At 45.5% G+C, this 18,396-nt stretch overlaps 1 protein-coding gene across 1 annotated transcript in view; it reads right to left on the reverse strand.

Annotated features, from left to right (window-relative positions):
* Positions 1 to 18,396, reverse strand: part of MAP1LC3A (microtubule associated protein 1 light chain 3 alpha) — a 41,246-nt gene that overhangs the window by 11,605 nt on the left and 11,245 nt on the right. The window contains exon 2 of the mRNA XM_054045847.1: positions 9,028 to 9,083. Coding sequence (XP_053901822.1) covers positions 9,028 to 9,083 — 56 coding nt within the window. The remainder of the gene's footprint in view (positions 1 to 9,027; positions 9,084 to 18,396) is intronic.

Raw genomic sequence — 18,396 nt, forward strand, 5'->3', positions numbered from 1 at the left:
TTACAAGGGGAGATAGATTCAATGTTTGTAATGGCTCAGCCATTCCCAGTCCTTATTCAATCCTTTGTTGATTGTGTCTAGTTTGCACATCAATTCCAGCTCAGCAGTCTCTCGTTGGAGTCTGTTTTTAAAGTTTTTCTGTTGTAATATAGCCACCCGCAGGTCTGTCATTGAATGACCAGACAGGTTAAAGTGTTCTCCCACTGGTTTTTGAGTATTATGATTCCTGAGGTCAGATTTGTATGCATTGAAAAGAAGCCCTTGAGGAATTTCACCATGATTTCAATAATTTCCATCCCACCATCAACCTCAGCCTAGATCAATCCACACAAGCGGTCCATTTCCTGGACACTACTGTGCTAATAAGCGATGGTCACATAAATACCACCCTATACCGGAAACCTACTGACCGCTACACTTACCTACGTGCCTCCAGCTTCCATCCAGGACACACCACACGATCCATTGTCTACAGCCAAGCTCTAAGGCTTGGTCTACACTAACCCCCCAAATCGAACTAAGGTACGCAACTTCAGCTACGTGAATAACGTAGCTGAAGTTCGAAGTACCTTAGTTCGATCTTACCTCGGTCCACACGCGGCAGGCAGGCTCCCCCGTCGACTTCGCGTACTCCTCTCGTTTAGCTGGAGTACCGCAGTCGACGGCGAGCACTTCCGGGTTCGACTTATCGCGTCCAGACAAGACGCGATAAGTCGAACCCAGAAGTTCTATTGCCAGCCGCCGAACTAGCGGCTGGGTATAGACGTACCCTAAGATATAACTGCATTTGCTCCAATCCCTCAGATAGAGACAAGCACCTACAAGATCTCTATCAAGCGTTCTTAAAACTACAATACCCACCTGCTGAAGTGAAAAAACAGATTGACAGAGCCAGCCGAGTACCCAGAAGTCACCTCCTACAAGACAGGCCCAACAAAGAAAATAACAGACCACCACTAGCTGTCACCTTCAGCCCCCAACTAAAACCTCTCCAGCGCATCATCAGAGATCTACAACCTATCCTGAAAGATGATCCTTTACTCTCACAGATCTTGGGAGACAGACCTGTCCTCACTTACAGACAACCCCCCAACCTAAAGCAAATACTCACCAGCAACCACACATCACTGAACAAAAACACTGACCCAGGAACCTATCCTTGTAACAAAGCCCGATGCCAACTCTGTCCACATATCTATTCAAGTGACATCATCATAGGACCTAATCACATCAGACACACCATCAGGGGCTCGTTCACCTGCACATCTACCAATGTGATATATGCCATCATGTGCCAGCAATGCCCCTCTGCCATGTACATTGGCCAAACCGGACAGTCTCTACGCAAAAGAATTAATGGACACAAATCTGACCTCAGGAATCATAATACTCAAAAACCAGTTGGAGAACACTTTAACCTGTCTGGTCATTCAATGACAGACCTGCGGGTGGCTATATTACAACAGAAAAACTTCAAAAACAGACTCCAACCAGAGACTGCTGAGCTGGAATTGATATGCAAACTAGACACAATCAACAAAGGATTGAATAAGGACTGGGAATGGCTGAGCCATTACAAACATTGAATCTATCTCCCCTTGTAAGTATTCTCACACTTCTTATCAAACTGTCTGTACTGGGCTATCTTGATTATCACTTCAAAAGTTTTTTTTTTTCTTCTTACTTAATTGGTCTCTCAGAATTGGTAAGACAACTCCCACCTGTTTATGCTCTCTGTATGTGTGTATATATATCTCCTCAATATTTATTCCACGCTGTATGCATCCGAAGAAGTGGGCTGTAGCCCACGAAAGCTTATGCTCTAATAAATTTGTTAGTCTCTAAGGTGCCACAAATACTCCTGTTCTTTTTAAAGGAGTTTTAATTAACATAGAGGTTAGCTGAAAACTGAGATTGCTACGCTACATATGACCCTTGTACAACACACATAACAAGAACTTTATAATTCAAATACCCTAGGCCTTAAGAAGTATGGCTATAACCAGTCAAGGTAACTTAAATAAATATTCCATTACCACTACAGCTCCAAACTTTCAGTTAACAATACTGATATGTAAACATTCACTTTAGATTAGAATTTCAACCACCTTAATTCTGCCCCTGCCCTCCAGGATACACACACTAATTCATACACTATATTCTGCTTTTGTAAAGCCACCCATTATAATAATCTGAAATAAAACCTTTACAGTTCATTACCCCTTGTTGCATGATCTGTGTAATCCTGCAGTTTGCAAGGACAGTATGGCACTAGGTCAATATGAACATCAATCCAGAAAGACCATCTTGTTTCATCTTACAGAAGATCGTTGACCCCTTGCCCTTTGTTCCTTTAGCTCATGAATGACTCTGGGTGTCCCTAAGCCTCTGATTGCCAGAAGCTGGGACTGGACAACAGGGGATAGATCACTCCGTAATTGCCTTGTTCTGTTCATTCCCTCTGAAGCATCTGTCACCAGTGACTGTCAGAGACAGGATACTGGGCTAGCTGGACCATTGATCTGACCCAGTATGGCCGTTATACGTTCTTATCTGCCTGTGGGAGAATTAGTAGTTAGCTGCATTATTGTAGCATGCAAGAGTGCTGATCTTGAATCGGGACCCTGTTGTGTTAGGCACTGTACAAACACAGAACAAAAAGACAATCCAGGCTCCAATCCCCCACACAGCACAGCCCACACAAGCTTGTCTCTGTGGAAGACATGGCTGGCAGTAGTGTCTGGAACTCTCCACACTTCTGGACTTGTCTAAGCCTTTAGATCATGGCTGGACTTTTCCAACTGTACCATACCTGGGCAAGAGGACAGCACAGCCTCCAAATCATGGCATTCTCTCACCTTGTGCCTGTTCATCACATACCCTGCTGTTACTCTAGATCACGGTCCTGAACCTGCAGGTGCAGACAGGTGTCAGGATCACCCTGCCCTTCTCAGCTTGCTAAATGGATGAGGTGGTCTTGTCCAGGCCCAGCTAGATGGGGCCTGGAGGGAGAGGAGGCAGCTAGGAAGGTGCCATTATGCAAAAGGTTGAGAGCCCCTGCTCCATCAACACTCAGCTGAACATGACATGCATAAAGTAACAGAGGGTCCTGTGGCACCTTTAAGACTAACAGAAGTATTGGGAGCATAAGCTTTCGTGGGTAAGAACCTCACTTCTTCAGATGCAAGTAATGGAAATCCATTGATTACTTTTTACAGATTCAGACTAACACGGCTACCCCTCTGATACAGGACAAGCATGACACTGCTCCCTGTTCTCAATAAAACTGGCTCATCTCAAATTCATTATGAAACTACAATACTACAAACGTGCTGGTAACGTCTACCTAGCATCCCGGCCAGCCAGGCCTCCTCCAACCCTCCAGCAAGTCAACTGTAACTTCATCACCACCTTCCACTAAGACACACACTGGGTGGCTGAGCTTGCATCTGAACAACAGAGACAACAGGGGAGATTTTCAGAGGAAGTTGCATGCCTGACTGCCCTCTGTGCCTTTGAAAACATTCCCCAGATCAGTGTGTTCAGGGGAGTGAAGTTATAGGTCACAAGACAATCACTAACCACTCACCAGGCACGTCACAGGCTCTAACCTCCGACATGGGTTCTGGGACCAGTCAATCCATTTCCACTCTCATCACAGACCCTCTCCATGCTGGATAGAGGGGCAGAACTATGGTGCTGAACAAAGTGCTGCATCTAGCAGAGGACTGCTCCATTACGAGGTCTGATGACAGCACTGCCCCTTCCATGAGACAGGCCTGCGGTCCCCTTGAGGTTGCAAGATTTTGTGATGGGCTGATTTTCTGTGACAAACCAATAGAGGATTTAGGGAGGATCTTGGAACTGCAAAGGAAGGGGGATCTCTAAAGAATAGTCCCTCTCTCATGGCTGCTCCTGCTCCCCCCTTCCCTTCCATCTATACTTCACTTTGACAGCCAAGTTCTTTAGCTGCAGGGAAGAAGCGATTAGAAGGTGGCAGCCAAAATAAGAGGACCCGCATGTATGGATGCAGCTCTAGTTATTATCTGGGATTCAAATAGATGCAAACAGCAGCAGATCCTGCAGGCATAGGTAATTCATATGCTAGGACTACAGACCGGAGAACAATAGCACAACTCTGCACTCTCTAGTGCCTTCCTTTATGGACATGGTCCATTCATCTGGCAGTGGTTTGTTTCTCAATCATGTCTAATGGGAATGGAGGCAGACATCTCTAATTATCAGCCACTGCAGCCGATAGAAACTGCCATCTCAATTACAATGGCACTAGTCTGAGAAAGATGCCTGGCTGTTGGGGCGGCAGCTGGTTAGTGCCTCCAGCATATGGTCCGTCGCAACAACTTCTAGGGATTTTGTTTCAAGGACTCAGCTAACATTTGAATAAGCAGACTAAGGGGTCGCAGGGCCAGGTGGTTTGGAGGCAACTGGAACATGCCTTATTCAGCTATGGATGGAATTATAAAACCAAAGATTACACCCTAAAAGAACCACAAAAGACACATATAGAAGTGCCTCCCTCCTCCTTTCGCATGTTGCTCATCTTCTTAGATTTCAAGTGCCTCAGGGTCTACTCTGTAGAGTGCCTAGCACAAAGCAGCCCAGATCCTGATCAAGGCATCTGGGTGTTACCTAAGGAATAACGGGAATGTAATGCAGGCGAAAGGCCCTGAAAAGAGCCCTGAGCCAACACTACAAAATAGCACATGCGGCCTCACACCTCCTCATCCTGGTTTTGGAGGGACAGGCTACGGGGGCGAGGGGATATTGCCATCTTCATAGAATCAGAACTGGAAGGGACCTCGAGAGGTCATCTAGTCTAGTCCCCTGCACTCATGTCAGGACCATCCATGACAGATGTTTGTCTAACCGGCTCTTAAAAATCCCCAATGATGGAGATTCCACAACCTCCCCAGGCAATTTATTCCGGTGCTTAACCAGCCTGACAGTTAGGAAGTTTTTCCTAATGTCCAACCTAAACCACCCTTGCTGCAATTTAAGCCCATTGCTTCTTGTCCTATCCTCAGAGGTTAAGAACAACAATTTTTCACCCTCTTCCTTGTAACAACCTTTTATGTACTTGAAAACTGTTATGTCCCCTCTCAGTCTTTTCTTTCCCAGACTAAACAAACCCCATTTTTTCATGGCCCACCCAATCCTTGGCCTCTCTGTTCTAACGGTGATTTGTCCCAGCCCACTCTGTACTGAAGAGGGGTCGATATCCTATTTCGCTCTACTCCAGTTCAGATACTCCCCTCATCCCCCTAGTCTCTGAGCTCCTCTCAGAAGCGCATGAATACATTGTATGAAGTATCAGAGGGGTAGCCATGTTAGACTGGATCTGTAAAAAGCAACAGAGAGTCCTGTGGCACCTTTAAGACTAACAGATGTATTGGAGCATAAGCTTTCGTGGGTGAATGCCCACTTCGTCGGATGCATGCATGCATGCATCCGACGAAGTGGGCATTCACCCACAAAAGCTTATGCTCCAATACATCTGTTAGTCTTAAAGGTGCCACAGGACTCTGTTGTTTTTTACATTGTATGAAGTCAGTGCATTATGCAGGGCATATACATCACATTCCTTTGGGAGGCAGGTTTCCTACTGTAGCCACAGACCTGCATGCTGGGCGGAATACAGCAGCTCACTCAGAAGGTATTTTAAACCCCACAAGCCTCCCATGAACAGGCTTGGAATCTGGAGTAGCTGCCTAAAGAGCATGGACTCAGACCCAAGAGAAGAGCCTATGGAGAAAGACAATTGGGGCAGAGGGAGAGTAGCTTGGCAAACTCCTTAGAAGCCATCTATTGCTCAGGCTGGACAGAAAACAAACCTGTTGTACTCCCCCAAGGAAGTCACAACCTCACAAAGCTCAAGGACCAGGTTCACTGCAGTGCAACAGGACTCAGCACAAGGAATCATCAGTTAATGGTCCCAAACACGACCTTACAATAGAGTTAATGCAGTATTATCGATACAGGCCTAAATTTTCAGAGACCTCTTCCAATGTTGCTGGAGCAATTTTGTATCCACAATTAAATGCAGGTGAAAAATTGCTATTAACTGGGCCCACAATCACTCCCATTTAGAAACCTGACTACGTAACTGCATCTGCATCTACTTGCAAGCACACAAAAAGCATGTGCAATAGCAGAAGGGCTGAGGCCTAGTTCAAAATCAGGCTCAATGTAAGACAGAGATCCTGTTCACATCTGAACTGGCACTTCCCAACAAAAGCACTGCCTAACACCAAACTGGGGCAGGAGCCCGGCAGGATGGTAGCCACTCAGAAATTCAGGCTTTCCTTGGGTTTCCCATCTAAACAACGACCTTACTATGCTTTGCTTTTGAGATGTGACAAGATCACAGCCCAGAGTGACATGACTACAGGCTTTAAACTATTGTTGTATGTAAAGTAAATAAAGTTTTTAAAATGTTTAAGAAGCTTCATTTAAAATTAAATTAAAATGCAGAGTCCCCCAGACCAGTGGCCAGGGCCCGAGCAGTGTGAGTGCCACTGAAAATCAGCTCGCGTGCCGCCTTCGGCACGCGTGCCATAGGTTGCCTACCCCTGTTCTATCCCATTAGCACCCCACACTATGCCATAAAATCAGCTACTAATACCCAGCATAGACAGGGGAGCTGGAGGGAAGGGAGATGGACTCACTTCAACCGTCATAGATGACCTTCATGCCATGACTCCATGAGACAGCAGCGAATTTACACAAGAGAATTCCATGTGGTCATGTGTTTGGAAGCCGGTGACCATGGCCAGTTCAGCAAGGAGTGATGGCGCTGGGTGTATGGAAAACCAGAAGGTGAGCGGCCTGATGTGGAGAACATTGGAGGGGACCAGAGGAAGAAGATTCTACCCAAGCAGTAGAAGTGCTGAAGGATGCTTTGGGTTGGCAGTAGAGTTTGGACAGATAAGCAGCCTCGCAGCACAGTCAGAAATGGAACTGTGACTCAGCCATGAAGAGGTGCATGGCTGCACAGTTTTCTTCTCAATCTCACAAGATAAGTATGGTTCAGCCTTATCAGAATTTGGATGGGAGCCCAAAGAAAAGCAGCTGCAGGAAATGGGTTTGGTGACTCAGGAGGGGGCACTCTTCTCCACAGGTCTGAGGAACCAGTGCTCCAGTGTGGATTGAGAGAGCCCTGTACTGCTGGTACCAGCTCCTGGATGAGAAAAGTTGACGTCCTGACAACTTATTGCCCAGAAAGATCCCCCAGCACCTTTTAAGTGTAAAAGTGCTAACCTCAGTGTCCTGCCAAGTTCTGTTTAGGGAATTAAATTCCAGCCCGCAATTTCGACAGGGCACTTCATCCACAGATTATAAAGCCAGAAGGGATGGTTGAGTTTGAACTGCTGTATATCACAGGCCTCCCTGAATTGATTCCAGTCTGACTAGAGCAAAACATCCAATCTGATTTTAAAAGTGCAGTGAGGCTGATGTGTGGAGAGGTTATGTGATTTGCCCAAGACCACAAACTGGCAGTGGCAGAGCCATGAAGAGAGTCTGGGAAACCTTAATTGCCAATCTTGTGCTCTCACATTGAGCGAAAAATCCATTTCTACAATTAAACATAGGGTGCTTTGGGAGCTGAGCAAAGTCCTGTCTCCCGCCATGTTGTTGTCACTTACTGGTATTACACTAGCACCACACATCAGCCTCACTACACTTAAAAATGGATATTTTTACTTATTTGTGGGATGGAAAATTAGTATTTGAGAAGTGCTTTGACTTGGAGATCCTTGAGCGTAAGGTGCCACACAGACAAGCTAAGTACCATCCCTGTATTAATAATGGGGTGAAATTGCCCATGACGGCAGGAATGGTGTACACAAAGCAAGACGCAGTTCCTGCCTTAAAGGGCTTACCATGCAAGTAGACAAGACAGACAATGTGTGGGAGGAGGGAAGCAGTAGTATCCCCAACAGAGACAGTGATTCAGTGACTTTGCCCAAGGTCACATAGGGAGTCTGAGCTGGGAACTGAACCCAGATGAGACGGAACCAGAAGCCTGAAGCCATCCAAAGACAGGTGCTAACCAGACAAGAAGCAGATCCTGTACTTTCACGTGGCACGTCCCCCAGCATCACGAATGCCAATTCAAGCCAGTCCTGGGCCCGTTTTAGTGGAGTTCAAAAGCAAGCAGCTACCGAGCAGAGAATATTCCTCCCCACTGACGGGCACGTCCACTGCGGGGCTAGAACAAGCTCAGACAGGCCAGAGAGAAAAGGAAGTTATGGAGGGAGAGCGCACGTGAACCTTTCAATTGCTGACAGTATCCTAAGAAACATGCGGGAAGCCAGGACATAATCCAACAGGGACAAATCTAGACAGTCAAAAAGCAGCAGAGGCTCTTGAACACCTTCTGGTGTGTCAATAGCAAGGCTTTTGGCCAGCACTTCACTTCGATACCATTCAATCCTGGGTGTCACCTGCACGTTCTATTAGGCCATGTTGTGTCCAATTAAGCAATTGACGGGGGGCATACCACATAATGGATGCAAAGAATTATCCAGCCCAAAACTCACTTAAATAGAAGATACCCTCCCCCTGTCCTCAGTTGATCAGGCTGAAAAGAGGAGCCATCAAATTACCCAGGACAGGTTAAAGGGTCAGTTACTGCAATAATCAAGCAGGGCATTTTAAAGTCTTGTTCTCAGGCAGGGATGCCACTTAGGTAGTTTGTAGATCAGATCAGCTGTTTGACTCTTAGTAAGGCTGGTGCAGGAAGCGGAAACAGTAATGGCCATCGGTTTGTTCTGTTCACAATGAGATTCTCTAGCACTGAGCAGAGCTCATGTACACAAAAAAAAGACTGGGGAGAAAAGTCCTTTAAACAGTTTAGCGTTGGCTTTGGTGGCCGAAGCATTATAACCATAGCTACTGACTGCAGAGGCTCTGCCCTATGCAGCACTGTCTAACGGACAGCTCTGCTCAGATATCCAGTCAAAATAACTGAACAAAAAACACACAAGAGGGAAGTCTGGCACTTACCGGGATTTTGCTTGGATGCTGCTCTCGGATCTGCTGCACCTCTTTCGAACGATCCGCTGGGAAGGAAAGAGAACAAAGCTTTGAGAAGGAGTCTGAACCAGCGCAGTCGGGCGTTTCAGACCAATACAAAGCAATATTCGTAAGAGCTGAATTTGAAAGAGAGGGACGTGTTGCCGACAGAAGCAGAAATGGAAGCAAGATTGACCCCAGTATTGATAAAACATGCAGAACCATAAGACAGACACGCTCCAAATGTACAGAAGACCACTTAGCACTTCCACAGCCCTTTATAGCCCTAAAACTTTCTACAATACTGACCACTTCTGAGAGGTGAGGACACATTATCTCACTGCGTAAAATGGGGAGACACCTAGGTGAAGTGATTTAAGATACACCACAGGGCGCCCGGATTTTCAGGAGGAGTATAAAGTCAGGCTCCTAAATCCACACCTAGCCACTGGCCTGATTTCGAAGAGTACTGAGCACCCAACACCTCCCCCTTGATCTGAGCAGAGCTCAGCGCTTTTCCAAGTCAGGCAACAGCCCAAATTTTGGGTCCTAATTTATGAAGGTTTTGACCCTCGACTTCCTGGCTCCCAGGCCCACATTCCATCTACACACCCATGTTGCTTCTCCAAAGGAAGAACTGGCCTCAACTTTGATACCCGCTGGCAGGGTTTTAGATGTCACAGCCTAATCTGGCATCCTAAATGATGCTTCTTAGCAAGAACCACTTGTGTCACCATCACAGATTTATAGCTACAAGCACTTTCTGTTGACCATGAGAGAATTCACTCCCAATCTCACTACTGAAGCAGGACAAAACAGAGAGGAAGAGATAAAGGAGAGGAAATTTTTGCACAAACATCTTCTCCATTTCAGTTCTGTGCCCTTCAAAATCTGATTTCCCACAAGGTGTGGCTCTTATTCCAGTGAAAGCAACAGGCAACAAGTCAGATTCTTCATTTTAATTTGAGAATTTCAGAGACGCCTTTGGCTCAGGACGTTCCCCATTCCCTTCAGTACCTTTAGAAACAATGGGACTACCAAAATAGAGACCCCAGACATAGCCACCGAACACACTGCTGGGCAGGCTGGGTAATAGGGGGAGCAATCAATGGAGAATACAGACTCTGGGTTAGTTTAGAGAACAGAGTGACCACCAGCTCCATCCTTAGGAAAGACTAAACAGCCCATCCTACACCAATCAGCAGGCATGCACGGGATGTAGCAGTTATGTTTCTAATGTTTGTTTTATGTTTTTCATCTATTGGAGCTTTTATTAATGCTTCTGAGCGCCATTTATGGGGCCAAATAAAGCAGGGTGTCATCTTCTAGTGGTATTTCAGTTCCTGGATGGTGAAAATATCACAAGACAACCAGATTTCATGATATTTCACTCCAAAGGTGCCTCCCCCTTGGGGAAAAATATCCCTTTTATACCCATAAAAACTAAATGTAAATACCAAGATGTTTGGGTTTATTAATGTTTATCCAAACACTAAGACAATCCTCGCAACACACCCATTCCACAGACACCTACAGGACAAAGACACTGCTTTACCCAAAAATGGATTGGCTGTTTCTCCATTTCAGTTTTGCACTCTTCAGAGTTTGCTTTTCTGCAAAAAAAGCAAGGAATCATTTCCATTTCCCAAATTACTGCCACACAACTATAATCTCGGGAAACCCTTTTGATCTGCAGTAGGTTACACAGAAACTAGCATTATGTTAGGAGGAGCCATACAGTACCAGTGATCCAATTCCAGCAGAATTCAGCACCTCAGGAAAAAGAACAGGAGTACTTGTGGCACCTTAGAGACTAACAAATTTATTAGAGCATAAGCTTTCGTGGGCTACAGTCCACTTCTTCGGCTGCATATAGAATGGAACATATATTGAGGAGATATATATACACACATACAGAGAGCATGAACAGGTGGGAGTTGTTTTACCAACTCAGAGGCCAATTAAGTAAGAGAAAAAAAAAAAACTTTTGAAGTGATAATCAAGCTAGCCCAGTACAGACAGTTTGATAAGAAGTGTGAGAATACTTACAAGGGGAGATAGATTCAATGTTTGTAATGGCTCAGCCATTCCCAGTCCTTATTCAATCCTAAGTTGATTGTGTCTAGTTTGCATATCACTTCCAGCTCAGCAGTCTCTCGCTGGAGTCTGTTTTTGAAGTTTTTCTGTTGTAATATAGCCACCCGCAGGTCTGTCACTGAATGACCAGACAGGTTAAAGTGTTCTCCCACTGGTTTTGAGTATTATGATTCCTGATGTCAGATTTGTGTCCATTTATTCTTTTGCGTAGAGACTGTCCGGTTTGGCCAATGTACATGGCAGAGGGGCATCCGAAGAAGTGGGCTATAGCCCACAAAAGCTTATGCTCTAATAAATTTGTTAGTCTCTAAGGTGCCACAAGTACTCCTGTTCTTTTTGCGGACACAGACTAACACGGCTGCTACTCTGAAACCTGTCACCTCAGGAAAGCAGACCACAAGTGACAAAGGACAGAGCTACATCCAGTATTGCGGCCCACATGCTGCTCTGCACAGTGAAATACATAAAAGGTCTGGTCCTCGTTCTTTGCAGACCTAAAGCTCCTACTGAAGTCAATGGGCGTTATGCACATGCAAATACAGGATCAAGTCCAAAGCGTATTTGTGCCACAAACAACACTATTTCAATGTGAGACTCAGACAACTACAAACAACCCCAGGCAGCTGCATACGTCAATTTAGCAAGACTTAAGTCCCCCTTTGAAATCGGTTGCTAAGAGATTATCAGAGTCAGAAGGAGAAATGTTTTGTTATGGCAGATTCTGAACGGCGGCATTTTATTATTCCTTAGGACGAGCAATGTAAATAATTTCATTACAGTGTCAGACTAGTGCACTTAGGTGCCCCCACCCCCAAGTCAATCAGAAACTTCAGCACATACACCAAGTCTTCTGTGCACTTCAGGTCCCTCTTTATCGGCTGGAGATGATAAAGTCTCTTTCGACTCAATCCTGAAGCAATGCTAATTGACAGGGGACCGTATCCCAAGAAGCAGGCAGGAGTTATGGCTGCCCCTTCTATCTGGCAGCAGGGATGGGGGGCAGTGCCTTTCCTTTGCCAAGATGCATCTCAGTTGCTGCTCCTGAGTTATCAGGTAGCAACAGCATGCCACAGTGGTGCTCTCTCTGCAGGTGGCCCAGAGAGAAGGATGGCCTAGTGGTTAGGGTGCTAACCTGGGTTATTGGAGACCCAAGTTCAATTCTCCACTCTGCAACAGACAGTGTATGGAACCTTGGCCAAGTCACTTGGTCTTTCTTTGCCTTCAGTCTCCTATCTGTAGGATTGGAACAACAGCTCTGCCCTCCTTCCCAGGAGTGTTGTGAGGATAAGAACATCGAAGACCATGAGAAGCTCAGATACTGTGGTGACAGGGACCCTGTAAGTACCTACATTACAGAGCTGGCTAAAAGGCTGTAGCCTTTCCTCTCTGATCCAGATTCTGCCACAGCCCTGCCTTTGTCACTCTATAATGCGCTATACCAAGGGCTACCCAGCGGGCACCACAGAGAAGCTTCAGCTAGCGCTGGGAGGTGCTGCCCATTCCAAGTAAGCAGGCAGGCTTCTGCGTCACCCTCATGCTGGGCTTTGCTGGATGTCCCTTCACTTTGGGATGAAATTCCAAGGGCTGGTGGTCACAATCTACAGAGCCTGCAAGGTCTAGTGGCAGATTAGTAAAGAAGTCACCTCTATCTTTATGCCCCATCATGTCTCAACTGCTGTCAGTTCCTGGAACAGATGGCTTCAGGGTTTGCTCAGTGCAGCGCCCTTTCCTCTGCCAATTCACCAGGCTTCAGGGCACAGTATAAAGCATGCCTGTTAAACAGGCGTTTGGATGAGTTTTCACATGGCAGAGTGGAAAGATGTGCCAGCTAAGGACAGCAGCCACTGGGTGAAAGCAGCAAGTGCCCTCAGACCTCTGTAGACAGGTGGCGGTGTTTGTTAACTGCAGTTAAGTAATGCAAGGATCCCAGACAATTTATCCTTGACCTACATGTCACCAAACCGGAAACCTTTACATTATCAGAGCTGCAACTATACCCTCTTCCCCAGACCTCTCACTGAAGGGACATGCCAGCAGCTCTGCAATGCTCCTGGCACCAACAAGAGAAGCACCAGATTCAGATGTCACTGAGACTCCTGAGTGAAACATTAAGATCCTGAGCACACGAGCTGAGTGAAAGAGCAGCCTGTTTCCTTGCTCTCACATACATTAATAATTAGGAGGCTAGACCTTTGATTAGTTCCATGGTGTAAGAGTTCAACATGGCAACAAGATGAACACACAAGCTTCTGATTGGTTCTGCCAGGTGAGACTTTATTGCTAGAGCCCCTTGGAAGCCAGGAATATTCTTGTAACATTACATAAACGAGGAAAACGGCTTATTTCTCTTCCAACTGCCGCTTCAGTTACTAGGGAGTTTCTGCAGCGTTTGCAGAGTGCACAAAATGAAGTAATTCAGAGAACAAGCAAGAGGACAATGCCAACTCAGGGCAGGGCCAGAATGCAGGGGTGATACAAAAGTGTTAGTTTTCAAGGAATGATTGTATTTCAATGGAAAAAAAAAAATTTAGGTTGCTCCCTCGGCAGAGAATCCCAAAGCAGCAGCGTTGTGCTAAGGGAAGGGAGACTGATTCTAAAACAAACATTTAAACTGACCCCTGTACTTCCATTGTCTAAACTGACTGAAGTGTAAAATAAAAAAAGTAAACCGCCCATCCAGAAATAGGGAGCATCAAATCTGGTTGTTTAAATTCTTTCCATTTTAATTTGCTGACGGCTGTCAGAAACACTGGGAAGAGGTCAGTTATTTTTAAATGGAGTATTTTAAAACTATTGCTACAATGGGATGCACACACCCTGTCTCTGGGCTTGCCAGAGTTACAGGGACCTGCAATCAATGCAAAAGCACTTAGGGTCATGCAACTGGTCAAATCAGCTCCTGGAGTCAAACGAACGGAGATTCTCATGCAATTTCATTTTTAGACAAGATGTAACTTTCTAGCCCTCAAGGCTGTGGAGAAAAGCCTGGGGGGAAAAAAGATGACTTGGGTGCACCCCAAGAGCTCAAAAACCAGAACGTAAATAAAGAACCCCCAATTTATTATTTTCTTAGAGTCTCATGGACTTTAAACCAATCTTGTTATTTTGGGGGACAGACATGATTTTTGAATGTTTAGGGGTGGCAAACCTACGTTTGTCGCTTTGCTCATAAATAATGAGCCAGGCCACAAATAAGTCGTGCAACCCAAACTCATGTCACTATAACCAGTGTACCACCCTATTCCATCACGTATTCTCCCTAACCGTATATACAGAATACACACAGGTATTATACACGTATTTGTGTTTTTACACCAACACAATTCACATAGGTGCTGTACACACTACTGTGTGCAACCCAAACTCATGTCACTATAACCAGTGTACCACCCCATTCCATCACGTATTCTCCCTAACTGTATATACAGAATACACACAGGTATTATACACGTATTTGTGTTTTTACACCAACACAATTCACATAGGTGCTGTACACACTACTGTATGCATGCCACAGAACCCCTATAACTAATTTAAAGCCACATAAATATTGTATGTTCCAGTATGCATTTTAAAATATGAACAGAGACAGTACATTCTGAAAAGCAATTCTGGATCCATTTAGATGTGAGGAATTACAGAAACATGCAGTCATTATTATTAATATACCTCTGAAAAGGAGTCTTAATCTATCCTTCGGGGGTTCTGCACTGAGTTGTGGCTAAGCGACATCTGCTCAATGTAGTTGAAGCTTTACTGCTCCATTTTTCTCACACAACCACATAAAAGCTTAACCCAGATAACTTATTGGAGACGAGAGGAAAACGCTCACCTGCCTCTTTGCAGAAGGCAATTTACAAAATGCTGCCAAATGAGTCAGGCAGCCTGAAATCAGGAGGGATGAATGAAGGGAAGCAGATACAGACTGGAATTAAATCCATCATCCAGTTGTAGCTATTACCTTTCTCAGTGGAAAGTGATTAGACTGCAAGCAGAAGGGAGAGGAAAGAGTAAAAGAGCAGAAGACAACAGGAGGGCACGCGGTGGTAGTGGGAGCATCACGAGTCCTGATTCTCAGCAATGAAATAAATAGCCTCCCATTGACTTGAAAGGGACATAGATCAAGATTTGAGAATATAAACCTTCCCCTTGGTTAGTTTCAAGTGCTGGCAATCAGCCAGCAAAGAGCTGGAAGCATCTAGGCTCATGCTAGGAAAAGGATGAGTGTGTGATGTTCAGATAGATAAAAAAAACCCTAGATTTTCAACCAGAAACAGATTTTTCCTAATATATACGTTCATTCCTCTCACCAAATCCCCACACACCTCAGCACAAGAGGCAGCATGGAACTAATCTGTGTGGCAAACAGCTCTGCTTCCCATGGGAAAGTGAGGCGCAAAGAAAGTTTAAGACTTGGATGGGCTGTGGAACAAGACAACAGATGTTTGGAACACACCATCTCCTGCCCATCTTGCTAAGCAGGGATGACAAGAGCTAATGGTCTCCGCACAGTGTTTAAATTGGGTTTGGATAATTTACAAAAGCGCTCGGGATACAGATTAGCTGGGTGCCACCAGACTCTTTGTTGTTTTTGTAGATTAGCTGGGCTTTCACTTAGTCGTTATCATTGTTCCTATTTCAAGACAAGGGGAAGAGCAAGTTCCCTCCCTGAAAAACAGACAAAGGTTGTCTTCTGCAAGTGCCTCTCTGTAGCTTTTGCTGGCCTGCTCCTCAGTCTCTTTATTTTCAAGATATTTATAAACTTAAAAGTTACTTCTTCAAAGCAGAAAACCACTTCCAAACAGACAGCTTTAAAACTTACCAAATTTCAAGAGCAAAACAAACAGTAGCATAGAGGCCCAGAGCCTAGGACAGCTTATAACTAATGGACAAAGAAACCATTTCATTTCTAGGGCAATATTTTAAGCCCACACAAGCTCAAATCCACATATGCAAAAACTCACATTTGGTAATGGCTAGAAAGGATCTGAACTATTTGCTTTGCATACAAATATGCCAGACTGCATGCGCACATTTGCAGGGCTTATACTGGGGAAACCACTGAAAAATCCAGCCTTTAAAGTCTCAAGTTTCCTTTTTTGTGGGGGGGCCTTTGCAACATCTCTCTAAGCCATCTTGCAGAGCACAAAAGGCATCAAATCATTTCTGTACAACTGATGATCATCAATACACTTATACAGCACTTTTCATCCATGGACCATGCTTTACAGAGGTGACATCTGTCTCCAAGATGGAGAAACAGACAGTAAGTGATGCCACTTCCCCTATGGCGCACACTAAGCCAGTAGCAGAGGCAGGAACAGCTCCCAAGTCTCCGGCCTCCCAGCCTGGAGCCCCATTCATTGGATCACCCTTTCCCTACTGCTGAGTCATTGGAGCAGTAGATCTGTCTGACCGCAACATACACCTCCCAAGAACAAATGACTGACACGCAAGCCTTATTTTTCCTGGCAGTCAAATTGGTAGTTTGTGTCCTGTGCTCTTGTTATCAGACAGACTTCTGGAACATGGATATTGATTTAACTGGAATGAGAGAGATTTGTTTAGTTTTTCTTGTACACGGTATTTTGCTAGCATCATTAATCAACCTTGCATCATACAACATAAAACCGTGGTGGAGACAACCTCCATCGTCACTGCTATGACCAGATCTACATAAACAAGTGTGGCTTTAAAATTCTGTGCTCAACTAAGGTCCTGCCTAAACTGAAAGTAACAGTGAGCCTTGCTCCAACTAATCAAGCTATTTCTCGATAGCAGTTTTCAATGTGTGCATGTGCAAGATATAAAGCAAGGGAAAGCTAATTCAAAGACAGGAGAACTACATTTAATTCTCACCATTCCTCCAAGCCACCTCCTTGAACCTCACCATGGGAAAACCTGTCCCGGTTAGCAGGATCCTTACCACTCCGCACAGGGCAGAATTTGACCCTACGTGCTTCCTGTATCAACAGCTGCCTTTTCACCAAACAAAAATAAAAGAAGGGTTTGGATTCCCAATGCTAAAGGCTGATGATCAGCCAGAGAAATGGATCTGGGATGGGAACATGTGACCCACAGCCCGGAATTTGGCTAAGGAAGTCTAATGTGATTTGGTGATGTGGCTATCACCTTGCGCTGGTTACCCCCTGCAGGATGTGTGTGAGAGAACCAAGGTGGATGAGGTAATATCTTTTATTGGTCCAACAGATTGTTGCAACAATGGATATAATGTAATAAACCATAAATCCATTACAACAATCTGTAACCCAAACACCCCCTTTTTGTCCTATGACTAGGGCCCTCACCAAATTCACAGTCCATTTTGGTTAATTTCATGGTCATAAGATTAAAAAAAAAAAAATCAAATTTCATGATTTCAGGTATTTAAATCTGGAATTTCAGTGTTGTAATTGTAGGGATCCTGACCCCAAAAAAAGTGGGGGGAGTGGGGGTGCCACACGCAAGGATATTGTAGGAGAGTTTGCAGTACTGCTACCCTTACTTCTGGGCTGCTGCTGGCGACAGCGCTTTCTTCAGAGCTGGGCAGCTGGAGAGCGGTGACTGCTGGCTGGGATCCCAGCTCTGAAGGCAGAGCTGCCACCAGCAGCAGCACAGAAGTATGGATGGCATGGTATGGTATTGCCACCTTTACTTCTGTGCTGCTGCCTGCAGAGCTGGGCCCTCAGTCAGCAGCCGACACTTTCCAGCCGCCCAGCTCTGAAGAGAACAGTGCAGAAGTAAGGATGGCATGATATGGCATTGCCACCCTTACTTCCGCTCTGCTCCTGGCAGGGCGCTGCCTTCAGAGCTGGATGCCCAGCCAACAGCCACTGCTCTCCGGCTGCCCAGGATTGAAGACAGTGCAGAAGTAAGGGTTGCAATACTGCAACCCCCCTAAAATAAATTTGTGACCCCCCCCCACAACTCCCTTTTGGGTCAGGACCCCCAATTTCAGAAACCCTGTCTCCCTCCATGAAATCTGGATAGTATAGGGTAAAAACACACCGAAGGCTAGATTTCATAGGGCTGGGGGGGAGAGGGACCATATTTCACTATCTGTGACCTTGGCTACACTCGCATGTTATAGCACAATAAAGCCGCCAAGAGCGCTCTACCTCACTCCCCGTCCACACTGGCAAGGCACGTAGAGTGCTCTGACTCCACAGCTACAGCGCTGCTGGTACTCCACCTCCCCGAGAGGAATAACGTTTGTTGCACTCTCACTGGAGCGCCGCGGCGCCAGTGTGGACACCTAACCAT

This window comes from Malaclemys terrapin, chromosome 12 (assembly GCF_027887155.1).
Source record: "Malaclemys terrapin pileata isolate rMalTer1 chromosome 12, rMalTer1.hap1, whole genome shotgun sequence".
Classification (NCBI taxonomy): domain Eukaryota; kingdom Metazoa; phylum Chordata; order Testudines; family Emydidae; genus Malaclemys; species Malaclemys terrapin.